This window comes from Phyllostomus hastatus, unplaced genomic scaffold (genome assembly GCF_019186645.2).
Source record: "Phyllostomus hastatus isolate PE091 unplaced genomic scaffold, TTU_PhHast_1.1 phas_scaffold_501, whole genome shotgun sequence".
NCBI lineage: Eukaryota > Metazoa > Chordata > Mammalia > Chiroptera > Phyllostomidae > Phyllostomus > Phyllostomus hastatus.
The window spans coordinates 17,180,517-17,203,479 of NW_025334033.1; the positions used below are offsets into that span (position 1 = coordinate 17,180,517).

General features: G+C 45.6%; 1 protein-coding gene across 1 annotated transcript in view; it reads right to left on the reverse strand.

Moving 5' to 3' along the window:
• Positions 1-3,051: 3,051 nt before the first annotated feature.
• Positions 3,052-22,963, reverse strand: part of TNFAIP8L3 (TNF alpha induced protein 8 like 3) — a 116,841-nt gene continuing 96,929 nt past the window's right edge. The window contains exon 3 of the mRNA XM_045823511.1: positions 3,052-4,575. Coding sequence (XP_045679467.1) covers positions 4,013-4,575 — 563 coding nt within the window. The 3' untranslated portion in view covers positions 3,052-4,012. The remainder of the gene's footprint in view (positions 4,576-22,963) is intronic.

Here is a 22,963-nt window from a genome sequence, read left to right on the forward strand (position 1 = left end):
AGGGTAGGCAGAACATGCGGGGGCCCGCCTCTCTCTACAGCCAGCCTCTGTGTCCCAGCCACATGTTTACCCTGCAGCTTCTAAAGCCCCACCAGCGAGTCACCATGAAGGGCAGGGTGGCATTCATTCTCTACAAGCCTATACTTTCATGTGTTGTAGCAACATTTCTCAAAATTGAGAACTCACAGATGCTCAGCTATGCCTGCAGACCCCTAGGGCATACCCAGGCCTAGCTAGAGAAACACATGAAGTAAATTCTTTTCTCTCATTTGAGTTGATCCATTAGCATGAGTGACACTGTAAACACAAAGAGAAACTCAGACCCTGAAGCCAGAAGGCATTATCTGCTGTACTGTCATCATCTCATGATTCAGAAGGTACTGATAATGACTGATTTTTTTTTAAACTTAGAATGAAAGAAGAATCAAAACTCCTTTTAGAACTCATGGACTCTTCCCCCTCCAGCTCACCCACCCCAGAACTTCCAGGGATCCCTAGATGCCATTTTGAGGAACAGGGTTGGAGAAGAGTCTTGCCTTGAACGAGCAAGACCTCCCTCTGAGGAAAGAGCAGGAGGTGGGCCTGGGCCGGGTTGTAGCCCCTGTAGCAGGGTCAGACTAAGGGAAACCCACTGGCCACAGGGTTCTGAGTTGGGAGGGCCTTGGCACCTCCTCCAAGGCCATCTGATTCATGACTCTTGTCCGTATCCCACCTGGTCCACTACTGGACAGCTCACGCTAATGCAATGTCTTGGCAGCCAGTTGGCTGATCTAGAGTTTTCCTGGAGTAGTTTTGCTCCTGACATCTGGAACCATATTAAATTAAACAACAACAACAAAGATATTGGGGCAGAGAGCAGGCAGGCCTGATTTGAGTTTGCTTTCTTTTTATATGTAAATAAATACAAGAAGTTCATTGGAACAGCCAGTGAGTGTACTGATTTGCTTCTGCAAAAAGTACAGATGGGCAAGATGGGAGTTTGGAGGAGACACACAGATGGAGCAGTCTTTTCATTTTGATTGTCACTGAGCAGAGACCTGGAGCTGCTGAGGGTGTCAGGGCTCACAGATGCAGACTCACAGGGAGGACGAGTGATGTGGACACACACAGGCAACAGCGGCAGGGAATGTGTTCCTGCAGGTTCAGATACACGAGGACACATAACCAGGATGGGTGGGAACTTCAGCACGAGTCCCTGGTGTTCCCCGTGGGGACAGAGCTGAGTGCTCAGGGACGGCTGGGGATTCCAGAGGACAGACAAGCTGCTCCTGCAAACGCCACCCCCTTAAAGAATGAGCCCTGTCTGCTTTGGGTTTGCTCAGCCAGGTAGCGCTGTCTGGTGTGTGGGGGGCTTGATTAACTGAGTGATTGTGCACTGCTGCTTGTCGGAAATCAGTTTTATTTCGGGTCCCACTTACATGCAGGCATGTGCATGCTAACCTTGTTTTTGTGCATTCTCGTTATTGAAAATTTTGTACAGAGTTCTGAGCAAAATGCACATCTGCTAGCCTGTCACATTTTTTTCCAGCCCAAAGAACTTTTTTGTTTACTACGTTGCTATGTAAAACATTTGAAATTTGTTACCTTTTCATTTGGTTGGTGAAATTCAACAGTTACTTGAATTTATATGCCAATGTAGGTTGAAATGTATACACAGAGCTGGTTTTGGCTCTGTTTAGAGGAATGGTGGGTTACCTCTGCCTGGGTAGCTCAGCTCCCTCGGCTACTGTTGATAAACTTGAGATACACCCAGCTGGCCTTGCAGTACAGAGAGCCCCTTGGCTGCCTCAGCTGGAGAAGCCTAAGGCCATGCAAGATGTCTGTGGTTGCCCTTGCTGAGACCTGCTGGTGGAAGTGCTGCTCTTTCTCTGAGCGGAACAAGGACAACGCAGGTCCTGTAGAGACTCATGGGCTGTCAGAACTCAGCCCTCCTTTGCCACCACTGCTGTGTGCTGTGGCCTGTGGGGCGGGGAGAACCTGCAGTGCTCTTTGGCTGGGAATCCCACCTTCTTCCTGGCTGTGTCTCAGATGGGCAGAAGACAGTTCCACCCATTCTTTTTGGGTCTTAGTTCTCTGGATAGGTCTACCTGCTTAGTGAAAAAAGAACCAGCCCTAAACTAGAACACTGTCCTTAATCAGATGAGTACACCAAGGTGGGCATTGAGGACCGTAGGTGAAAATTCATTTGGCTACTGCTGGGGGGGGTTGCTGCTGACTGGGTGGGTGAGAGAAGGGGAGCCATCTCCTTGTAGTTTCCACCAGCTGTACCCGAACTACCAACGACTTGCCCAGCCCAGATGTGCGCAGGGCGTCATTGTTAGTCCTCAAGTCTATGAGGAGGCACTAGGCCATGCTTGTCAAATACGGAGTACAGGGGATTACTGAACTATTGCCCATTCCTCCCCGGGGCATCCTTCCTGTGAGCTAAATATGAGTGCTGGTAGCTGAAGAACTTAGCTGAATGGTTTGCATTGATGTTGACAAGGGAGCCAGTTGAGGCTAAATGGCCACTGTAGGTTTTTTTCACATGTTCCCACAAACCACCTCTTGATGCTTCTGCTAGAGACCATGGCGTGGCATAAAGCAGAGAGCTGAGCTAATGTGGCATTTTACAAAAGAGGCATTGCAGTACAGGAGGTAATGCAGGAAGAGCACGTGTCTTAATGTGGTGTCCTCCAGATGACATTGTAAGACAACACGTTCTCCTGATGTTTGTTGAGAGTGTGATGAAAAGGTGGCAGGATGCCCTGACCAGTGTGGCTCAGTGGGTTGGGCGTCAGCCCACAAAGCGAAAGGTTACCGGTTCAATTCCTGCCTCTCTGTGAAAGACGACCAATCAATGTTTCTCACGTGTCGATATTTCTGTCCCTCTCTCCTTCCCTTCCCTTCTCCACACCCATGAGCTGGCTCCCCCTTGACCAGGGCACAGCCCCACCTGGTTTCCCCTGGGGCTACATCCCCTCAGGGTCTAAGGGCAGAGGTTTTACTCTCCACTTTCTTCTTCCTTTAAATCATATTATTCTTAACACTGTATGTAACTGCAAGGGATTTTATTTTTGAATCACAATTCCAAAACCGCTTGTTGGAGGGGTAGTTTCAATTTATTAATGAACCAGAGAAAACAGCACAAAATGACTATGAAGGGTCCAGAAAGACAGACGGGGAGATTCATTTTGCCTGACTCGCCTGTGCATGCCAGAATAAGCCCTCTGTGTTTCATGGACTGTGCCCATGGACAGGGGACAGCCGGTCCTGAAGGCGGAGCACAGTTTGGCATCTGCGCAACGGGGGGCGAGCTCCACTCACCCGCTGGAGGATCATGAATCTTCACATCTGAGACCTAAAAGACAGCTTCTGAAAAACACTTTCCCAATTTGCCACTATATTTTTTCACATCTTTAGATTCATTTCCCATTTGTTTGAAATAGCACATCTAGAGATAGACTGCACACCCAGACCACCAGAGACTATTGTTCTATTCTTTGCCGCATGGTAGTCTGGATCCAGGTTGGTCCCTCTCACACACTGAAGAGAAAGTAAGACCCTACATTAGTGTTTTCAAAAGTGTGAACATACACTATTTCATTTGATCCTTAGAGCAGCCCTGGGAGGCAGGCAGGCGGGCATCCTGGTTCCAGGACCCAGAGGACAGAGGAGTCGTAACTGGTGAAGCTGGAAACCAAACCCATGTCCTCCGACTCCTAGTCCAGGGCTCCTTCCACTCCACAAGATGAACTGAGGTCTCCTGGAAGAGCAGGGCAGCCTTTCTGCGTAGAATAGATGAAATGTCCTTTGGGCTTGCAGACAAAGGTGATTTTAAGTACAGACCTCATCAACGAGCTCAGGGAATAAACCCACCCGAGCTCGATTCAACATCAACACTGGAGGGAAGAAAAGGACAGAACACGGGTGTGTCTTTGACAAGGGTGTCTTCCTGTTGTCTCGATTCTCACCCAGACCACGCTGGGTGCTGTAGCATGAACGCAGCAAAGTCCAGGAAGAACGAAGATATTCAAAGGACATTCTCATCGAGCAATTTATGGATTCCTTCACAAATCCTCTTGAGGTTGGGTCTACAGTTCCCATCCAGACTATAAAGGGTAGAGAGGAACTCCACATCAGCAAAGTGGTTGAAGACGTGGTTGATGCGCCCGTGGGTCCTGGGTGTCAGGTGTCGCTGCACCAGTTCATGCACCAGGTCCTTGCACTCGTGTAGGAGCTTGGAGAGCACGTTCTTTTCGAAGGTGTATTCCACCTCATAGAAGCTGATGATGGTCATGGCGGTCTGGTTCAGCTTCTTCCTGAACTTCTCCACGATGGCAACCTCCTCCTGGTTGAACTGGTTGTTCCGGTAGAGGATCCCAATTTTGATTGCCACCTTGATTAAGTCTTTCATGATCTTGTGGGCCTCCTTCTTGTTGCGGGTGTGCTCTTTGGTGACTTTGTAGAGCTCGTCAAAGATCTCGCTGCTGGTGTCATCAATCAACATGCTGGCCACAGTTTTGCTGGCTATTTTGCTCAGAATCTTCTTCTGAGCTTGAATGGCAAGGCTCTTGGAACAGAAAACATCGGGACCTATGGTAAGAAATGAAGGTTATGGCAATATGAGAACAATTTACTATTTTTCTACAAGTGAAACACACTAATTTGAACTTCTTAGAGCAAAAATTCATGCTTTTATAGCCCACACTCCCCATCTAAACCCCACCCACACCCGGTTGCCACAGTGCCCCGTCCATGTGACCTGCCTGTTTATTCTCTTGAACCTTCTAAACTGCGCTCTTCCCTCTCTGGGAGCGCTCGCCTCTTGTCTGGGCCAAATCTCACCTTTTTAGACCTACTCCATGCGTACAGCCTTCCAGTCTCTATTAGATGTCAGAGGACTCCCTATAATGGAAACCATTCAGTTTTACAAATGATACAAGAGGAGAGTTACTGCTTAAGGACAAGCATGTAGTCTTTTTTGACTCTCAGAATCCATATGGACTCAGAATCCATATGGACTGTTCACTGAGTCTCAGATGTATATTTTTCCAGTTTGATATCTTGGAAACCTGAGATGTGTCTTACAGTCATTGTTGCCAGGTGGCAGTTGTACCATAGTGCCATTACCTTTGTGCACATCAGTTTACAGAATAAGAGCCAGAGATTTGGGAGAAAAGTCAGGAGCACTCTTGTAGGAAATAACTCCCTCACCAGCGCTCCCGGTGGCATAGAGAACCGTGCCATGTGGGAAATTAGACCCTGACAGCTCCAAGGTGCTTCCACTGGTAACAATCTCAATGTGAAGAAGCTTAGGAAAACCACAGCCAATCTATTTCCTTGTTATTTTCCACTTTACAAATGAAAAAGTGCAATACATGCTAAAAATAGTATGTCTAACTAAGTCTGAAAAGGATGTTTCAATAAGTACAAAATAAAAATTCCAAGTAATAAGAAAGCAATCACAATTTAATTGGCACCATCCTTTTCTCTCTTAAGAACACATAAAACAGCATTTTACAATCAGTGGGGTCTTAGATCTGATGAAATGCCCCAGGAAGTCACCAATTAGCTGGAGCTGACATTTGGAACTAAATACTCCCCCTCCCCCGCCAGCCTTACTGGACAGTTTGTGAGTGCACCATCATCATTATCTTCCCAAGGTGGCGTCGGCTGCCTGCGGACAGAGGTGGTGTCTCCTGCAGCACCCAGCTCAGTTCTGGGCACAGGGATGGGATGGCATCTGTTGTAAAGCACCAGAGAAATACCCCAGAGGAACAAGAAGGTAGTAAAATATGGTGCAAATGTACACTTACAAAAAACAACAAATTTTCCTTTGAGAGTTGAAGGCCCTCTAGGATCTCTAGGGCTTTCCACCCAGTGCTCTGTGGCCACGTGGAAGTGACATAAGTGACATGCAGAGTGAATGGCCAGCCAGCCCCACTGGCCACCTTCTACAGCCCTTGTCTGGCCCCTCCCTATCTCATATTCCACCCCCTCTGCGCACCCTGGACTCATTTCCTCAGTGGACAGTGATTAATCCCTGGAACTCAGGTCTTGCAGACACAGACTCAATAAACACTCCAAAGCAATTTAGACACAGGCCCCAGCACGTCCTCCTCACACACGGCTCCTCACGGACTGGCCCTGCCTCACTCCCTCAGCCCTGGGTCCTTCCAGGACAGCTACCTTGGCTCTCAGGCCCCTTCCTGCTGCAGGCCCCAGTGGCACCACCTGGAAGGGGTCGCTGCAGTAGGATGAATAGAATGGAGGCAGTGGCACCGTGAGCTTTCACAGCCCAGGAAGCTCCCTCTGTACAGTTTGAGACAGTAGAATCTTCAAGTAACTTGCAGCCAAGTATTCCTGACCTGGCTGGGATTTCCCTGCAGCCTCTGTGCAAAGGGACTATCTCTTGACTCTTTACCATGAGAAAGCCTGACTTCCTGATCTGTGCTCTTCCAGAGTCTGAGACAAATAAATTCCTACCTCATCTCATCATCCACCACGGTCACCAGACCTTTGTGCGAATAACCTTTGTTCCCAAAACATCGATTTGTCCCCCAAAGGCAAATATTTACAAGCATTTTGGATGTGCAAATGATTGTGCTGTATGTCTGAAGTCAGTTCCACAGGAGAAGCTCAAAGACTTCTGTGCAAGGACCCTGTCATTGCAATAAGTGTATGCCTCCTTGCATGAGTGTTCTGAGGGGAATAATGAAATCTAGACAGATCTGCTTTGGAATATCAAAAAATGAGTCATTTCTCTGTAGAAACAGTTCCTAAACATTGCCTGAGAATAAAGTCCTTCAAGAGGCTCTCTAGAAACGCAGCAAACATGCATTCCCATAGAAGCCACAAATCAGCTAAATAGGTGTTCACTAGAACGTAAGTTCTGTGGGAGCAGGGACTTGTGTCTGAGTGCTACTGTCCATCCAGAGCCCAGCGCACTGGCAGCACGGGTCACATGAAAGGAATGCGCGCTCCAGCGGGTGCTGTATGGTTTTTAACCCTCAGAGTGGGGTGAAGCCGGCACTTCTACAAAGGCTTCCCTGCCAGCCTGATTCCAGGCCTCCTCAGCACCAGTATCGCAACCTTGTCCTCCAGAAGTGGCTGTCATACCTTTTGTTCATATATTCCCATAAGAATTTTGAAAAACTATAAACCCTCTTGCATATTATTTTAATTTGACAGCAAGTATTTTTCACCTCATGGTTAAATAGTTATATTTCTAATAGATGAAATTTGAAGATGCTATAAATACTGATATTTTAAAATTAACCTTTTAAATTATTCTTTTCAATGATCGACTGTAACAATGAGAAAACGCAACATTATTGTCCATGTAAAAATGCCAGTGATGTGCCATTTTGGGGCCAAAGTCCTTTTGGTCCTTTGGTTTCTCTGCAATTATTGAGCACTTACTATTTGTTCTCCTCTGCATGAAGTGCTATGAGGGATGTCCTCCAGCACATTTAACTGGGTGCTGCTTTGAATATGGTCCCTCAGGGAGGTGAGATACAGACAAATGAAACAAAACAAAGAAACGTGAAACCGCCCAAACTGGCCTGAATGACCACGGCTGGAGGAGGCTCTGTGTGCTCTGAAGGTGAGCTCGGGTGCACACAGGTGGGGACGGCTGCAATGTTAGGATGTGGTTTCCAAAGGCATGGAAACAGGCCAGTGATTTCCCCCAGATCACACAGGCCCTCATATGTTTTCAGCATCTCTCTTGCATAAACATGTGTTTACCTACAAAGGGACTTGGGTACAAGTTCTTTGGTGACCCCAGGAGGGTCACAAGGTATCGCATATCTGAAGCTCTAAAGATCAAAATCATAAGGAAAGTTTTAAGAAAAAAGAGCAAATAACAACAACAACAATAACAACAACAACAACTAAGAGATTCCCACACTCTACCCCAGACTGCCGGTATTAACATCTTTAGAAGCAGAGCCAGTGATCCCAAGCTCCCTGCGTGGTTCTCACATTCTGAACGCAGAGCCCACTGACTGTGACATGCCCCACCGTGCATACTGTAGAATACTAGTCCTATTAGATGCTCCTGGAAAGAAGGCTCTGTGGTTGACTTCTTTCTTAAGAAGTTGACTTCTTCTTTCAACTTAAATGAGCTTGTAGATGACTACATATTGTGACTGGCTTTTGATGACTCGCCATACCAGGTAGCTTATTAAAAAGGCCTTGAGAAGTTCTGCAGTAAAGATATCTGTGTAGTTTTTTTTTTTTTAGCCTATCACTTCTCAAACTTACTGGACCTTAGAAAACATATCTGTATCAATAGATATATTTATACACAAATATATGTATCTCCCTACAACAATATCCCGTGGTATACATTATGGGAAATGTAGGGGGGAGAATTGACAGAAATAACCTGAAGACACCACTCCAGTCAACTTTTACAGCTCCCAGGGATCTGTGGGGGAGGCGTGAGGAGACACTGCTGTTTCCCACATACACGCACGATTTAAGGAGCATGTATGCACTGTGGGAAAGCTGGGAGGGGCAGTCCTATTCAAGAGACATTTTGCACATGGAAACCTTGGGCTTGTTTCCTACCATCCATCCTTTTTCAGCTTTCTGCAGAGGGACCATGTTTGTGACCTGCCCGCTAGGAGCAACACCGCAGGCTGAGAGGAAGAGTGTGAGCTTTGGGAGCCGAGGTCAGGAGTGAGTGCACTTGGGATATCTAGGGAGACAGGACTAACTAGTGGGCACCAGTTTGTTTTGTGGAACACCATGAATAGGTCTTGGCAAAAACTTTTTAAGCCTGTGTACAAGGCTTAAGAAAACTCTTTTCACCCGGGATCATTCCCTTAACCATATTTGAACAAAAGTTCCCATTCCCCAGTCATAAAAAGTAATAGGTTGTTTACAAGTATCTCAGGATCTTGGAGAGTGGAGATTGAAAACGTGACTGCACAGCTATCGTACACCACACCTGACAAGCACAAAGAGACAAGATTGAGGAAGCTGCAAAATTCCTCCTTGTAGAAACAAACAGGGGCTTCCTTAAATCGAGACTGGCGGAGGAGCTCAAGTGAAAGAATTACGACGTCTGTGTTCTGGGAAGACGCACCCTTAGAACATTTACAAGGAAAGGAAAAGTACCAGAACTATGTTGGGAGAATGGCATAATAATGGTTGTGAACTAGTTTGGCGAGAGAAAGCAAAACATAATGTAAGTGGCCCTTTTCCCTGCATGGGAAAGAGCTAGGGCCAGTCTGAGTTGATGTTTCTATAAATGACACCCAGCCATAGTACAAGTGATGTATGTTTTTACATTTCTAGAAAACACTGAGCTCTCCCAGATGGTGAAACGCCAAGCTGGTAGTGATAAACAGCAGGAAGCTGGGTGAGTGGGCAGCAAAGCAGCAGATGAGCTTTAGTATGGTGAGAACAAGGTGATACACTCTGGGAAAAATAAAGTAAATGCCGGGTAGGAAAGATGACGATCTCTGAGGTGTCAGCTACAGCCCAGAAAAGAGCTGAGTATAAACCCAGAGTGTGTCATGGTGGAGAGGGGCTAGGGGACAGACTCAACTCTGTCTCCATACTCACAGGACCAGGTAACTTTTCTACCTCTGGTAAGGTGTGGAAAACTTGTATATGAGTATGGATACCTGTGTCAAGATATAAAATGAAATTACCTGAAATAACCAGCACTCACACAATATCACTTCATTTCTGTCAACAGCTTAAGATGATGGCAAGGAAGAGAGCTAGCTAAAAGTGTTTGGTAGAAGTTAGGAATGAAGCTAGTACCCAAGTACCCAGAGGAAAACAATCTGTGGAGCTTAATAAGCACCCCTATTAAGGGGTGTCCAACCTTTTGGCATCTCTGGGCCACACTGGAAGAAGAGTTGTTTTGGACCACACATTCAATACACTAACAATAACTGATGGGCAAAAAAAGGTTTTAAGCAAATTTTCAATTTTGTGTTGGGCCCCATTCATAGCCATCCTGGACCCCATGAGGCTCATGGGCTGCGGGTTGGACACCCCCGTGAGACCCAGAGCACAAGCAAAGGGGGAGGGGAGTTCCTAGGGCATGGGGCAGGGAAGCTAAAGGCCGCAGGCAGAGGGTGATCTGTGGTTGTCAAGGTTTCTGGCACTCAATCACCTACACTTACACGTTGGAAGAAAAGTCCAGGCAAGCCTCCTAGGGATGGACAGCCTCACAAATGACTTTGAATGTGAACTTTCACGATGTGCCCCCATCCTTCTGCACGTGCACTCGGAGAGGCTGGTTGAACCAGTCACTTCCCTCAGGTTCTGTCTTTCACTACTGATCAGGGGCCATTGGGGAGACTGACACCCTCTCCCATTCCTTCCTGCTTTTTTGTCTGTCCTCTGGGTGAATGATGAGGAAGGGGGTTGACTGGGGGCGGGTAACATGGTCCGCAGGGTGGGATACCCATGACGACGTTAAAACACCTGGAGGAGACACTGCCTCTGCTTTAGCTCTCGGCTGTCCCTTTGCAGCTATGGGAACAAGACTACGAGGGAACGACTGAGTAGTGCTTTAAAGTGCAGACCTAACACGGTTATGGTTTTCAGAAAAACTAATTCGGTTGTTGCATCTCCAAGCGGAGTCAAACTGGAAAACATTTTCCTTTTCCTGTCTTGTGTACTGCTGGAGCAGCAAACACACAGCGCTGGTGGAAGTACAATGCAACAAAATCAAGGAGGGGACCTTGGAGTTAGGGACATGCCAAAACCTTGATCCTCTTATGCCCACAGAGAGAAATGATCAAGCTTAGAAGCTCATGAAAAATGCCTTTTGTTGGTCTAATCTCTTTCATACTTGATTGATGGCATTTTTAAGGCATTAAGAAATATATTTTGGCACCTTTAAGTGGAACCTAATCAACAAAACAAACAAGCAAGCAAAATACAACCAGAGACATTGAAATTAAGAACAAACTGACAGTAACCAGAGGGGAGGTGGGAGGGGGTGATGGGAGGGGGAAGGGGGAAGGGTTTTCAGGAACAAGTATAAAGGACATGTAGACAAAACCAAGGGGGGAAAATGGAGATAACTCTACTTGAACAGCAATTTAAAAAAACGCATTTTGGAATACTTTAAAAAGCATCACAGTAAAATTTAGATGGTCTGGGCAGGTTAGAAACGTATTTTCCTGACTAAGGGTTAATCCAGAACATCCTTGAGGCCTTCTTAGGTCTCACCCCACCCCTATCCTCCAACACTGCTACCTGCCTTGGGGACATATCCCTTGTGCTCCCCGGTGCTGCTGAGAACATCTGAGGTTCCCAAATTTGCACCACCTGCGATAAGAAACAAGCAGCTTGTGGGTCCTGTGGATGGGGTCACCATGACTTGGAGGGGGGCAGCCTCTGCCAGGCACAGGCTAGTGGCTGTGCATAATGAAAATATTAGAACCCCTATTCTGCTTCCTTGTTTTCTAATGGGATAAATTAGGCTTTGCTAATATTTAACACTCAGGCTGACCCTGGAACCTGCAGTAAGCAGTCAGACAGGCATGAGCAGAGTAGGAGTGATGAGCCGGGTATGGAAGGTCACCAGGCTGGAAAGCCCCGGGTGACCTTTCCTCCCCTAGCGTATCACTGGTCACGCGGTTTAGACCCCCCTGACCTTCCATATCGCTGGTCATTCTGTTCTGACCCCTCCCCTGACCTCTCCTTCCCTGGCGTGTCGCTAGTCACACAATAGACCCCCGTAGAGGAGGGACGAAGGTAGAGAACAGCCTCATAGGACTCCCACTCGAGCCCTTGCACGACCACTCACTCCCTTAAGCATTAAGCACTCAAGACAATGAGGTTCCTAGCAGCATCAAATAATCTTAGGAGCAAAGCCTCAGTATGCTGAGCATAGAGGCCGAGTTTTGCTCATTCTAGAGATAATATCTAGGCCTTCATTGTGTTTTAGCTCCAGGCCCAGAAAAGCAGCAAAACCAGACAGAACAGAGGCCACGGCAGACATCAGGCCCAGCTGCACTGACCCCCCAGAGCAGGCCAGCAAGCAGACGCCCCCTTCTTCCCACAAGGCACGCAGCTTTGCTTTTTTTGTCCTAAGCTCCAAGGGTCCTTCTTTTGTCTCTTTAACTTGTTTCCTGAGTCACTTCTTCAACCCCTGTGACTTTCTAAAAGAACGTTTGCCTGTATTCAAGTTGCTTGGCTCTGAATTCTTTTCTCAGCCAAAGTCAAGGACCGAGGTCTAAAGACCTGGAGTGGGGCGGGGGCGGGGGGGGGGGGTGGTGAGGGGGGGGTGGGCCATTGAGTGTCTCCCTGGCTTGTTTGTTCCCTTACAGCGATTTTGATAGATTTCATCATATGTGCCTGGGTGCTTGGTTAAACAGACTCACTGATCATATTATTTAGTTCTAACCAAACTAACCCTCACAAAATGGACCAGTGATTTCAAGAGATTCCTGCAAGAAATGCAACTGAGGGCCGAAGGCAATATGTTAATCATGCCAGCACAAGTGAACAGCAAGAAAATAGCTTTTCTGCAACCCATTTATAAGGTAAAAGTAATGATCTAATCAGATCTGACAAGCAATGAGCCATAAAAGTTTCAAAAATTCTAATAAGATGATTTGAAATATGGATTTCAAATACTTTCACTTGCCTTGAGATAGTCCCCAGGCAGTAGGAAGCCATGGCAATTAGCAAGACAGTGAAACACATTGCGATTTGCTCCTGGAGCTTGTCGTGGGTGATGGGGCGAGGCAGTAAGGCACAGCAGACCCCTGGGGGGGAGGGATGAGTCAATGATGACACTGAGTGCGTCTGCTAGCTGGGGGGACAGGTGGGGTGGGGTCATTAAGGCACCACCAGCTGCGACAGGCATCTGGGAGCCTGGGGGGAAGACGACTTCTCGGTGGGAGCACAATGAGTTTGAGGGGCCCTGGGGAGCATCTGGGCCACACGAGGCTGCACAGTAGGCACCTCCGACTCACCTTATCCCACCTACCGTGAGCTTCCCATTTTCCCATCCAAACCTTGTCACCTTCCATCAAAGTAAGACCAGGCAAAAAGACCCATCTTCTCTAAATAATTAGTCTATTGGGGATCCTGAGGGATAAAATGATTCTCCCTAAAAATGCAAACACCTATTATGGTGGTCATGGTGTAGGCTCTGGTCACAGCTTGCTGGGCATCACTGTCAATCACTGTAGTCAGAGCCACACTGTATCCTTCCTGGGCATTCTCTGTTCCCTGTGCGGTCCACCACCAAACCACACCGTTTCCCCCACCAAGAGAATGGATTATTTAAAAAGAAGGGTTGGAAGTGAAAGGCAGGCTTGGGTGCAGAAGGAGTGGGGTGGAGGGTGGAAGAGAAAAAACAGAATTGTCAGAGACAACTAAATTCAGAGGAGGGGATGTTGCATCAGCCAGTCCTCACTCCCTATGCCATGTGACCAGTCGCCCCTCCTCCAGTTCCAGCTCGGGTGCCCCTGAAATCGTGCCTTTGGCTCAAGCCTGGGAACAGGCACAGGGCTTTGCCTTTGCCCTTGGTGGCTGCTCAGTCCTCGAGTTTGATTCCAGACTCATCCAGTGGTCTGGAATGAGAACAAAAATGTTTTTTTGGGGAGGCCAAGCATGATGAAGTTTCTTGGCTGTATTGGATGTTTTAGGGTGCTGAGCAAGGACATACAAAAGCAATGACAGTCAAGCAGGGCATGTCTTATAGGAAAGCAAATTCAGATTGTTGTAACACCTCATACTAAATAATTATACTTTATTGATTATGCTATTACAGTCTTCCCAATTTTTCCCCATTTCGCCCCCTCCACCCAGTATCCCCATTTCCTCCAGCAATCCTCCCCTTCATGTCCATGGGTTATATATACAATTTCTTTGACTTCTCCATTTCCTTTACTGTTTTTAACCTCCCCTTGTCTATTCTGTACCTACCAATTTGTACTTCTTAATCCCTGCACCTTTCCCCCCTTCTCTACCTTCTCCCTCCCAACAGATAACCCTACAAATGAACTCCATATCTATGATTCTGTTCCTGTACTTCTTGTTTGCTTAGTTTGTTTTTTTCAGATTCAGTTGTTGATAGTTGTGAATTTGTTGTCATTTTAATGTTCATAGTTTTGATCTTCTTTTTCTTAGATCCCTTTAACATTTCATATAATAATGGCTTGGTGATGATGAACTCCCTTAACTTGACCTTATCTGGGAAGCACTTTAACTGACCTTCCATTCTAAATGACAGCTTTGCTGGATAGAGTAATCTAGGTTGTAGGTCATTATTTTGAATACTTCTTGCCCTTTTAGCCTGTGAAGTTTCTTAGAAATCAGCTGTGAAGTTTTTGAGAAATCAGCTGACAGTCCTATGTGAACTCTTTTGTAGGTAACTCTCCGCTTTTCTCTTGCTGATTTTAAGATTCTCTCTTTATCTTTAACCTTTGGCATTTTAATTATGGTGTACCTTGGTGTGGTCCTCTTTGTGTCCTTCTTGTTTGGGACTCTCTGTGTTTCCTGGACTAGCATGCCTGTTTCCTTCACCAAATTAGGGAAGTGTTCTTTCATTATTTTTTGAAATAAATTTCCAATTTCTTGCTCTTTCTCTTCTCCCTCTTGCACTTCTATGATTCAAATGTTGGTATGTTTGAAGTTGTCCCAGAGACTCCTTAACCTATCCTTGATTTTTTGGATTCTTTTTTCTCCTTGCTGTTTTGATTGAATGCTTTTTTCTTCCTTATGTTCAAAAGCATTGATTTGACTCCCGGCTTCATCCACTCCACTGTTGGTTCCTGCAGATTTTTCTTTATTTCACTTAGTGTAACCTTCATTTCTGCCGGGGTCTTTTTTTTTATGCTGTTGAATTACCCAGTAGGTTCCTTGAGCATCGTAATAAACAGTGTTTTGAACTCTCTGTCTGATAGATTGCTTATCTCCATTTTGTTTAGTTCTATTTCTGGAGTTTTGATCTGTTCTTTCATTCAGGCCATGTTTTTTTTGTCTCCTCATTTTGGCAGCCTCCGTGTGTTTGTTTCTATGTATTAGGTAGAGCTGCTTTGACTCCGTGTCTTGGTTGTGTGGCCTAATGTAGAAAAGCGCACCTGTAAGTCGGATAGGTCATAGCCTTTGGTGATCACCGGGGCAGGGCATCCCCTGTAAACCAGGTTGTCAGAGTCTCAGATATGGTGTCATCGCTCTGTGGCTCTGTGTGGAGGAGGGCTCAGAGAAAGGGGACAAAACCACTGCCTGGCCTCTAGAGTTCTAGAGTTTTATCCAGAGGAAGCTGTCCCCCAGCGCTAGCCCTGATGCCAGACAGTTCAATTTCTTCCCACATGCCCCTGGTGCCTTTCCAGCTGCTGCCCCAGTGCTGAAGCCCAGAGGGAATGAGTGTGCATAAGTCCTAAGTCTGTTGCAGGCCTTCAGGAGGAGACTCCTGAGAATCTCTCAGTTTCTTCCACCACCTCAAACTCCAGTGGTTTTTACATTCAGAGTTATAGGGACTTATCTTCCTGGCACTAGAACCCTGGGCTGGGTGGTCTGTTGTGGGGCTGGGATCCCTCATTTCCAAAGTATCCCTCCTGATTTGTATCTACCACACATGGGTATGGGACCTCCCCTGGCCCTCTCCGTGCATCTCTGCCCCTTACACCCATCTAGATGAACATAACTTCTTTAATTCCTTGGTTGTCATACTTCATACACCTCGATTTTCTGGTAATTCTGGGTGACATTTGTTTTGTAGTCGAGTTGTAATTTTTGCTGTGGCTGTGTAAGGAGGTGAGCTGTATTTACCTATGCCTCCATCTTGACCAGAAGTAGATAATTACACTTTAAAGTCGGCATTTGATCATCTTCAAGATGAAGACCAAGTTTTTTTGTTTCAGAAATAAATTCCTGGGCCTTGAAATAACTTGTTGTTTCAAGTGGTGAAGAAACATTGGCAGGGTCAGCTGTAAGATCTTCTAGCTCATTATCTTATCTGGTCTTAGCTTCTCCCCAGTCCACCCAACCATCAGCATTGAAGGATCTGTAACTCAATGAATAACAATCATGCCAGAGATAATGCCAACTACTGAGCACAGATTTTGTGCTCAAGATAGGGCATATCATGTTTTGATCCTCACAAGGGTTCTTCAGGAGAAGGGCTGTGAGTCCCATTTTAGAGATGAGGAAACGGAGGCACAACAGATTTAAGAAATTCACTCAAAGCTATGAGGCTAGTAAGTAGCAGAGCTGTAGTTCAAATCAATTCCAAAGAAAACCTTTTATCTTTGCCTTCATGAATCTGCTTTCAGAAAATTGTCCTAGGTTCCCTAATGACTGTGATTTCTCATTTATTTGAGACATTAAATAGGCCTCAATTAAAATCCACATCTAACAAGGAGATTTAGACTTCATCCTTTTTAAAAATAGAAAACGCTAGTCTTATCATACAATAGAACAATACCACATATTCATCAAAACTGGAAGATACATGAAGCTTTCATTTTTAAAGGGAATATTATATATTTCAACAGAGGCACATATTGACTTTGTTTTTCATATTGATTTTACAGCCAGTTCTGAAAAGTGAGTGAGTGATCATTTTACTTATTAGAGCTAACTGTAAAGTCACTGGGTGGGGGATGAATCATCTCCAACTCAACAGGTTAATTTTGGAGAGCTGAGAGATATTTTTGTCTCACTGCACTAGAAGAACAACTGTCACTTAAAACAACATCTACTTACATGATTTCTTTAAAGAACACTTATTCTCCCCCTCCCCAACTCTCTTTTGCATCTAACAAGTAACTAGTGTCTCTCCAAATAGTACACATTCAGGCATAATAATAGCAGAGTGGACCTTAAGTGTGCTTTACGCACAGTAACTCGTGGTATCCTTGCAGCAGCTCTATGAGTAGGCACTAACGGCATCACCATCATCATCATCACCACCATCATCATCATCAGTAGCAGCAACAGCAGAATTTTACATACAAGAAAACCATGCAAAGAGAGATGATGGAGCTTGTTTAAAGCTACCACTTCAGAGTGGCAGAGCTGGGTCAGACTCAGGCAGGCTGCCCCGGAGTCCTGTGCTTCAACCTGCCATGCTGAATGGCCATTCATGAGGTGATAAACATCAATTAGTTTAAATGGGTTTTCTTTGAATTATTGCCCACTTTAAGATGGAGATTGAGCAGGTGCTTTTCCTCAGAAGAATTAATTTTTTAGAAACCATGATGCATTTCAAATATATAGACAAAACAGAAGGTAATAAAATGAACTCTACTTGGGTGGCCACCACCCAGTTGGAACAAATCTTACATTTTGTCCTCAGACACAGAGTGAGGAAAAGTCCTTTTTGCTTTCAACTTCCTCTCTTTCCCTTCTGTCCCCCCAGATCTAACTGCCCTTCAGAAGCTGTTGTGTCTTTGTCTCATCTATGTTTTTATACTTTTGCCTCACGAGTATGCATGCATCGACATTATATTGCTCAGAGTGTTTTTAAATCTTCAGATAAAGGTGTCATACTACAGATTCTTCTCCAACTCTTTGTTCAAATTCCTGCCTTTGAGATTTACCTAATTCAGCCATTTAGTTGCTGATATGAATATGCTATGTATCTATGTTTCCTGTTGATGGACATGTAGGTTCTTTCCACTTTCTGCACGCAAAAAAGTCCACGGCCGTGTCTCTTTGTGCTCACACACAGCAGTCCACCCAGGACACGACTGCCAGGTCCTGTGCCAGAGGCTGCCAAGTGCTTTCCAGTGAGACCGCACTAATTTTCACTCCCAGCAGCAGAGCCTGAGTCCCTGTGGTTCCACTTCCTCAGCAACACTCAGATAGTCCACCTTCACACGCTTTGCCAATCTGATAAGCACGAAATGGCATCTTGTTTTAATATAAATTTCTTTGATTATTAGTGAGCATCAGTATATTTTCTGTGTATATAGAACATTCAGGTCTTTCATCAGTGAATTGATCTTTCATATAATTTGTTCATTTTTTCCTTCAAATTCAATTGTATGTCTTTTTTTCTGGCTAATTTGTACAGTCTTTTAATATATTATGGATTCTAATCCTCTGCTGATCACAAAATCTCCTCCCAGTCTGTAGCATTGTCTTTTTACTATATGGTGTCTTCAGTCATACAGAATTTAAACATTTAACATAGTCACATTTGCCAATCTTTTCCTTTATGGTTAGTGTTTTCCCCCTCACTATGTAACCACCCATGGCCTCTTCCACCTCCACCCACCCACCTCCTGGCCACAATCACCACACTGTTGTCTGTGCCCATGAGTTCTTTCTTTCTCTCTCTCTCTCTTATTTGCTCTACATCCCCTTGGCCAGTGGTCTTTGTATCATGTCCTGCCACGAGGTGGTGAGTGAGTCTTCCATGTTTTCCAAGAGTTTTAAGGTTTTGCTCTTCACATTCAGGTCTTTAATCCACCTGGAATTTATCTGTACGTATTGTATGAGGTACACTTTTCTCCTCACAATGTATTCAATTTACTGAATAGTTCATCCTTCTGCTGATCTGTTAGGTCACCTTTTTCTTATGAAGTTTAAATACTGCATGGGCCCGAGTTTTTAAAATTCTGTTCCATTGAGCGATGTCTACTTCCGTATCAACACCACACTATCTTAATTACTATAATAATTACTGTAATGCATGATAAATCTTGATAGGCCATAGGGAAGTTCCCTCCATTTTATTCTTCTTACAAATTATTTTGACTATTCTTCCTTTAGTCTTCTGTCTAAATTTTAGGATCATTTGACCAAATGCCATGAATATCCTGCATTAATCTGTAGTAAACTGGAATCTTTATATAATATTAAGCTTCCCACCCAACATGATATATCTCTCCATTTATTCAGATCTTCTGCATCTTTCAATAATGTCTTATAGTTATTTCCATAAACCTACTGCATATCTTTCATTGGACTTACTTCTAGGTACCATATAGTTTTGGTTGCTACTATAAGTGTAATTTTTTCTGTTACAGTTTCCAAATGGTTATTAATGATATATAGGAACCCAACTGATTCCTGTATATTTCTCTCCAGTTGAGAGACTCTGCTGAATTCTGTTATTAGTTAGTTTTATTAGATTTTATGTAGCATGTCTTGGATTGTTTTTATGTGGACAACTACCTGCCTGTATAAAATGATTGTTTTCCTCAACCTCCTATTTCTTTTTCTTGCCTTACTGCACTGGTGGGACCTCCAGCACATGCTGAAGAGCCAGGCAGTGCTGGCATCCTTGTCTCATTCCTGACTTTAACAGAAGTGTCTCAAAACTTTGCCACCACATATGATGTCTGCTGAGGGTTTTGGTTGGATATCACTTATCAAGTTAAGGAATCTTTCTTCTGTTCCTATTTTGCTAAGGCTTTGTATGTTTGAAGGTAGAAATATACATCTAATGTTATTAAACACTTCTATTGTACCTATTGAAATGATCATATGGTTTATCCCCTTTTAATATACGAATTTAACACACTGTGTATTAAAAGACCCTTTGATTCAAGTCATCATTGCTTTCCCAAGGTAAGCCGTATTTGGTCATGATGCATATGTATTTAATAGACTGAAGAATTCTAATAATAAATATTGTATTTAGCATTTTGCAAATATTCTCAAAGGTAAGATTTGTCTATAAATTTTTCCTAGTATAGTCCTTGTCTGATTTTGATGTCAGAGTAAACTATCCTCATAAAATAGACTGAATTGCTCTCTTTCTCTCTTCTCTGAGACTGTGTAAGGTGAAACTTAACTGTTTTCTGAAGCCTGAGCAAACTTGCCCATAAAGCCACTTGTGACTACTGTGTGTTCTTGAGAGTGGAGAGTCAATTTCTTTAACATTTATTCATGTGTAGAAGAGCAGTAGCCCCCTAAAACAACAAAAGCTTACATTTTTTAATTTAACAACTGGTTTAAGCTCTCTAGATTTTTCTTTTCTTTCCCGAGAGCACCCACAAAGTAGGTAGTCTCTCTGAATGGTAGATCATTCTCAGGAATAAAGTGATAAACACCATCTACTGGTATAACTTTCAGTATTATCTTATTTTACTTTGACAGGGGAGACTGAAAAGCCATTTCTCAAAATATTTTTTCTTCAATCTTTTTATTACAAAAAATGATACAAGAGCACTGGGAAAAGTCAGAAAAGACAGATGAGCTAAAGGAAGAAAATCAGTCCCCTGCATGTCCATATTTTCCAAATGTTCTGCCAAGCACATACATTTTAATCTTCCCAAGCGTGGTCTCAATGGGCACTCTATGTTAATCAACAGAAAGCAACAAATAACACAGCATCAGGAGGGAAGGGTGTCCAAAAGTGTCTGTTGGCACATAGCAGCATCGCCTTCTAATGCCCCTTCCCAAGCCAGGAGGCGGATTCCCCACAAACGGACCACTGGCTCTGCCCACTCTATCCCAACCCTCCCCACATGACATCTGCTTGTCCCCTGTCAGATGACATGCTGAAATCAGAGGCCAAAGGTCAGCTCACTCCTTCCCAAGGATGACTCCAACCTAGCCCAACTGGCTGAAGATAGTCAGGCAGATGAGCACCCAAAAGTACCAGAAATCAAGTCTGCTCTCTTTGAGGTGCTGCCCTGGCCCTCTGTGCCTCCAGTTGGGTCCCCTGCCCAGGTCGCAGAGGGACAGGGACAGACTGTCCCAGCTGGAGGCTTCCTCTCACAGTAGCCCCTGGCCAGCCCGTGCACCCAGCTCCAGCGCAGTGCTGTTCCCGTGCTGCTCCTGAGCGTCACGGGGTTCCCACAGGACTGATGCTCAGGAGTCTCGTGTATCCTCACAATGAGGGCAGAGTTCGCCATGTGCAAGGTGATCAATAGATGTCTGTTAAATGAGTGACCGAGTGATTTCCCATGTTCCCTCTCTTTCTTGAAGGTCCAGGTCCTGTATGCTCAGGAAATATACTGGAATGTGTGTATTCATGAGCACAGGCTGAACTGAAGGCACTCAAAGGCCTGCTGAACTCAGCACAAGGTCCACCCCTTGTCTTTCATGCAGAGCTGCCTGCCTGGCCCGGCTGGGCTGCCTGTCTGCACCCTGACAAGCAGCAGCATCACCTGGGGCACCAGATGCCTCGCCCACCACTCGCTCAGTATTCGATTCCAGCAGGAACCCTCTCTCCATGGCAGCAGCCCCCATCCCTGCTGCCACCCCCAAAGCCTCCCCATTCACGCTCACCAGCTATTTTAATACTCTGGAGCTGTTGGGGATCAGAATAGCACAGGCCACTTCTGTCTCTGGGTGATCCTCTCTCTCTGCTGTCAGCTCTCAAACTGTTCACCGCAGCAGTCGCCCGAAACCCAGGCCACCGGACTGCTAACAAGGACGCCCTCGGGATGCCGAGCGCAGAGGTGTGGGAGGATGCCAACTTAGGAATATGTGACATTAGTAAACAGGCTGATGCAGTAAGGATGTCAGTCTTTGGAATGCTTCAGTTTTTGGAGTGTAGATGTAAAACCCAAGATGTTAAAAAACAACATGGAACAAACTCCAGTCTATCTTGGAAAAAATAAACACAATATGGCCTGAGATGGTGGGTATTTCAGCCTAAAGAATGAAGGCTCTTGGAAGGTGCTGGAATGAGATAAATATAGTCATGCATGAGCCTTCAGCTTAGTCAGCTTTAAACAAAAAGAAGAAGATAAACGGTTAGCTGTACTAGAGGGGCTGGAACACGCAAGGGAGAAGGAGCCAGAAGGTACTCCTGGCTGGGAGATGGTTTGGCAGACAGCACCGTGCCTTGCTCAATGTTCTACTCAACTTTTTTTTAGTGAAATATCAATTTTGTTCAATGACATTTTTGGATTTCAGTCAATCTGAAAGTGGAACAGCAGGAAAGGAATACGTAATATGTCACTTATAATACTCCTTACGTACATTCTGTTGTAGTTGTTTTTTTTGTTCATGGAGCAGAGATCTGAGGCGTGGATCAAACCACATGTTGGATGGTCACTGGTGCCAGGATCGGTATCTACCCAGTGGAATGACCATGTTGGGGGATGCAGTTTGCAGATGGCAGGTGGGTACCTGCCAGGTCTGAGGCTGGGCTACTAAACTCTGCTGGGACCCTGCTCTCATGGAGACACTCTGAGCCGGGAGTCCCATTCACGTCACTCAAGAAGAGCCAAACTGGTCATGGTGACCTGCCTTCCTGGGAGTCACTCATCAGTGTGTCTTTCTCTGAGGCTTCCCCATACTGGTCTCAAAGGCAGTAAATGTCTTCAAATAAAATTATTTATACTTCATGGTAATAGAAGACAGTGCGACCAGAAAGTTTCACATCAAGTTCACGGGATATGGTCACTCCAAGATGCTGATGGTGACCATCCTGTGGCCATGGAGTCGCTCCCCAAGTACAGGGCAAACTCCAAATACAGGGAAAATGGGAGAGCTGACCCTGGTTTGTCTCCAGCCCCCGGGGAGGCAGCAGGCAGGGGAGAGAGCCTGCCTGGCCCCACTGCGGCCCCACAGTGCACTCGGTGTGCACCATGGGCCTGAGGATTCACCTTCCAGGTTTCACCCTCCAAAATGCCTCTCTCTCCCCTGATGTTATGGGGCCCTGACTTCTTTGTCAGCTGCCAGCCTGTGCCCCCCACGGGGCAGGTGGTCCGCAGGCTCTAGCAGGCTCTAGCAGGCTCTCCCCAAGTCCTCTCCTATGCAGGTCTCAGCACCCACTGACCAAGCCACAGACTGCCAACACCAGGAGGCTGCCCTGTGGTGACATTCAGTATGGGAGTCATGTCAAATCCTGGGGCCACACTCCTGCCCTGTCTCACATCCCTGAGGTCCCACCTCTTCCTCCCCAAAGAGAAAGCGCCTCCCCTTTCCCCGGTCTCATTGCTTTGCGCTGTGCATCTTCTCCCGAGATCTGAGTGCCCCTCCTGCCCTCCCACCCCCTTCCTTGACCCCTCCATCTATCTAGAACAACTCTCCTCGTGGCCTGTCCAAACACCCCCCACCTGGCTGTACTTGT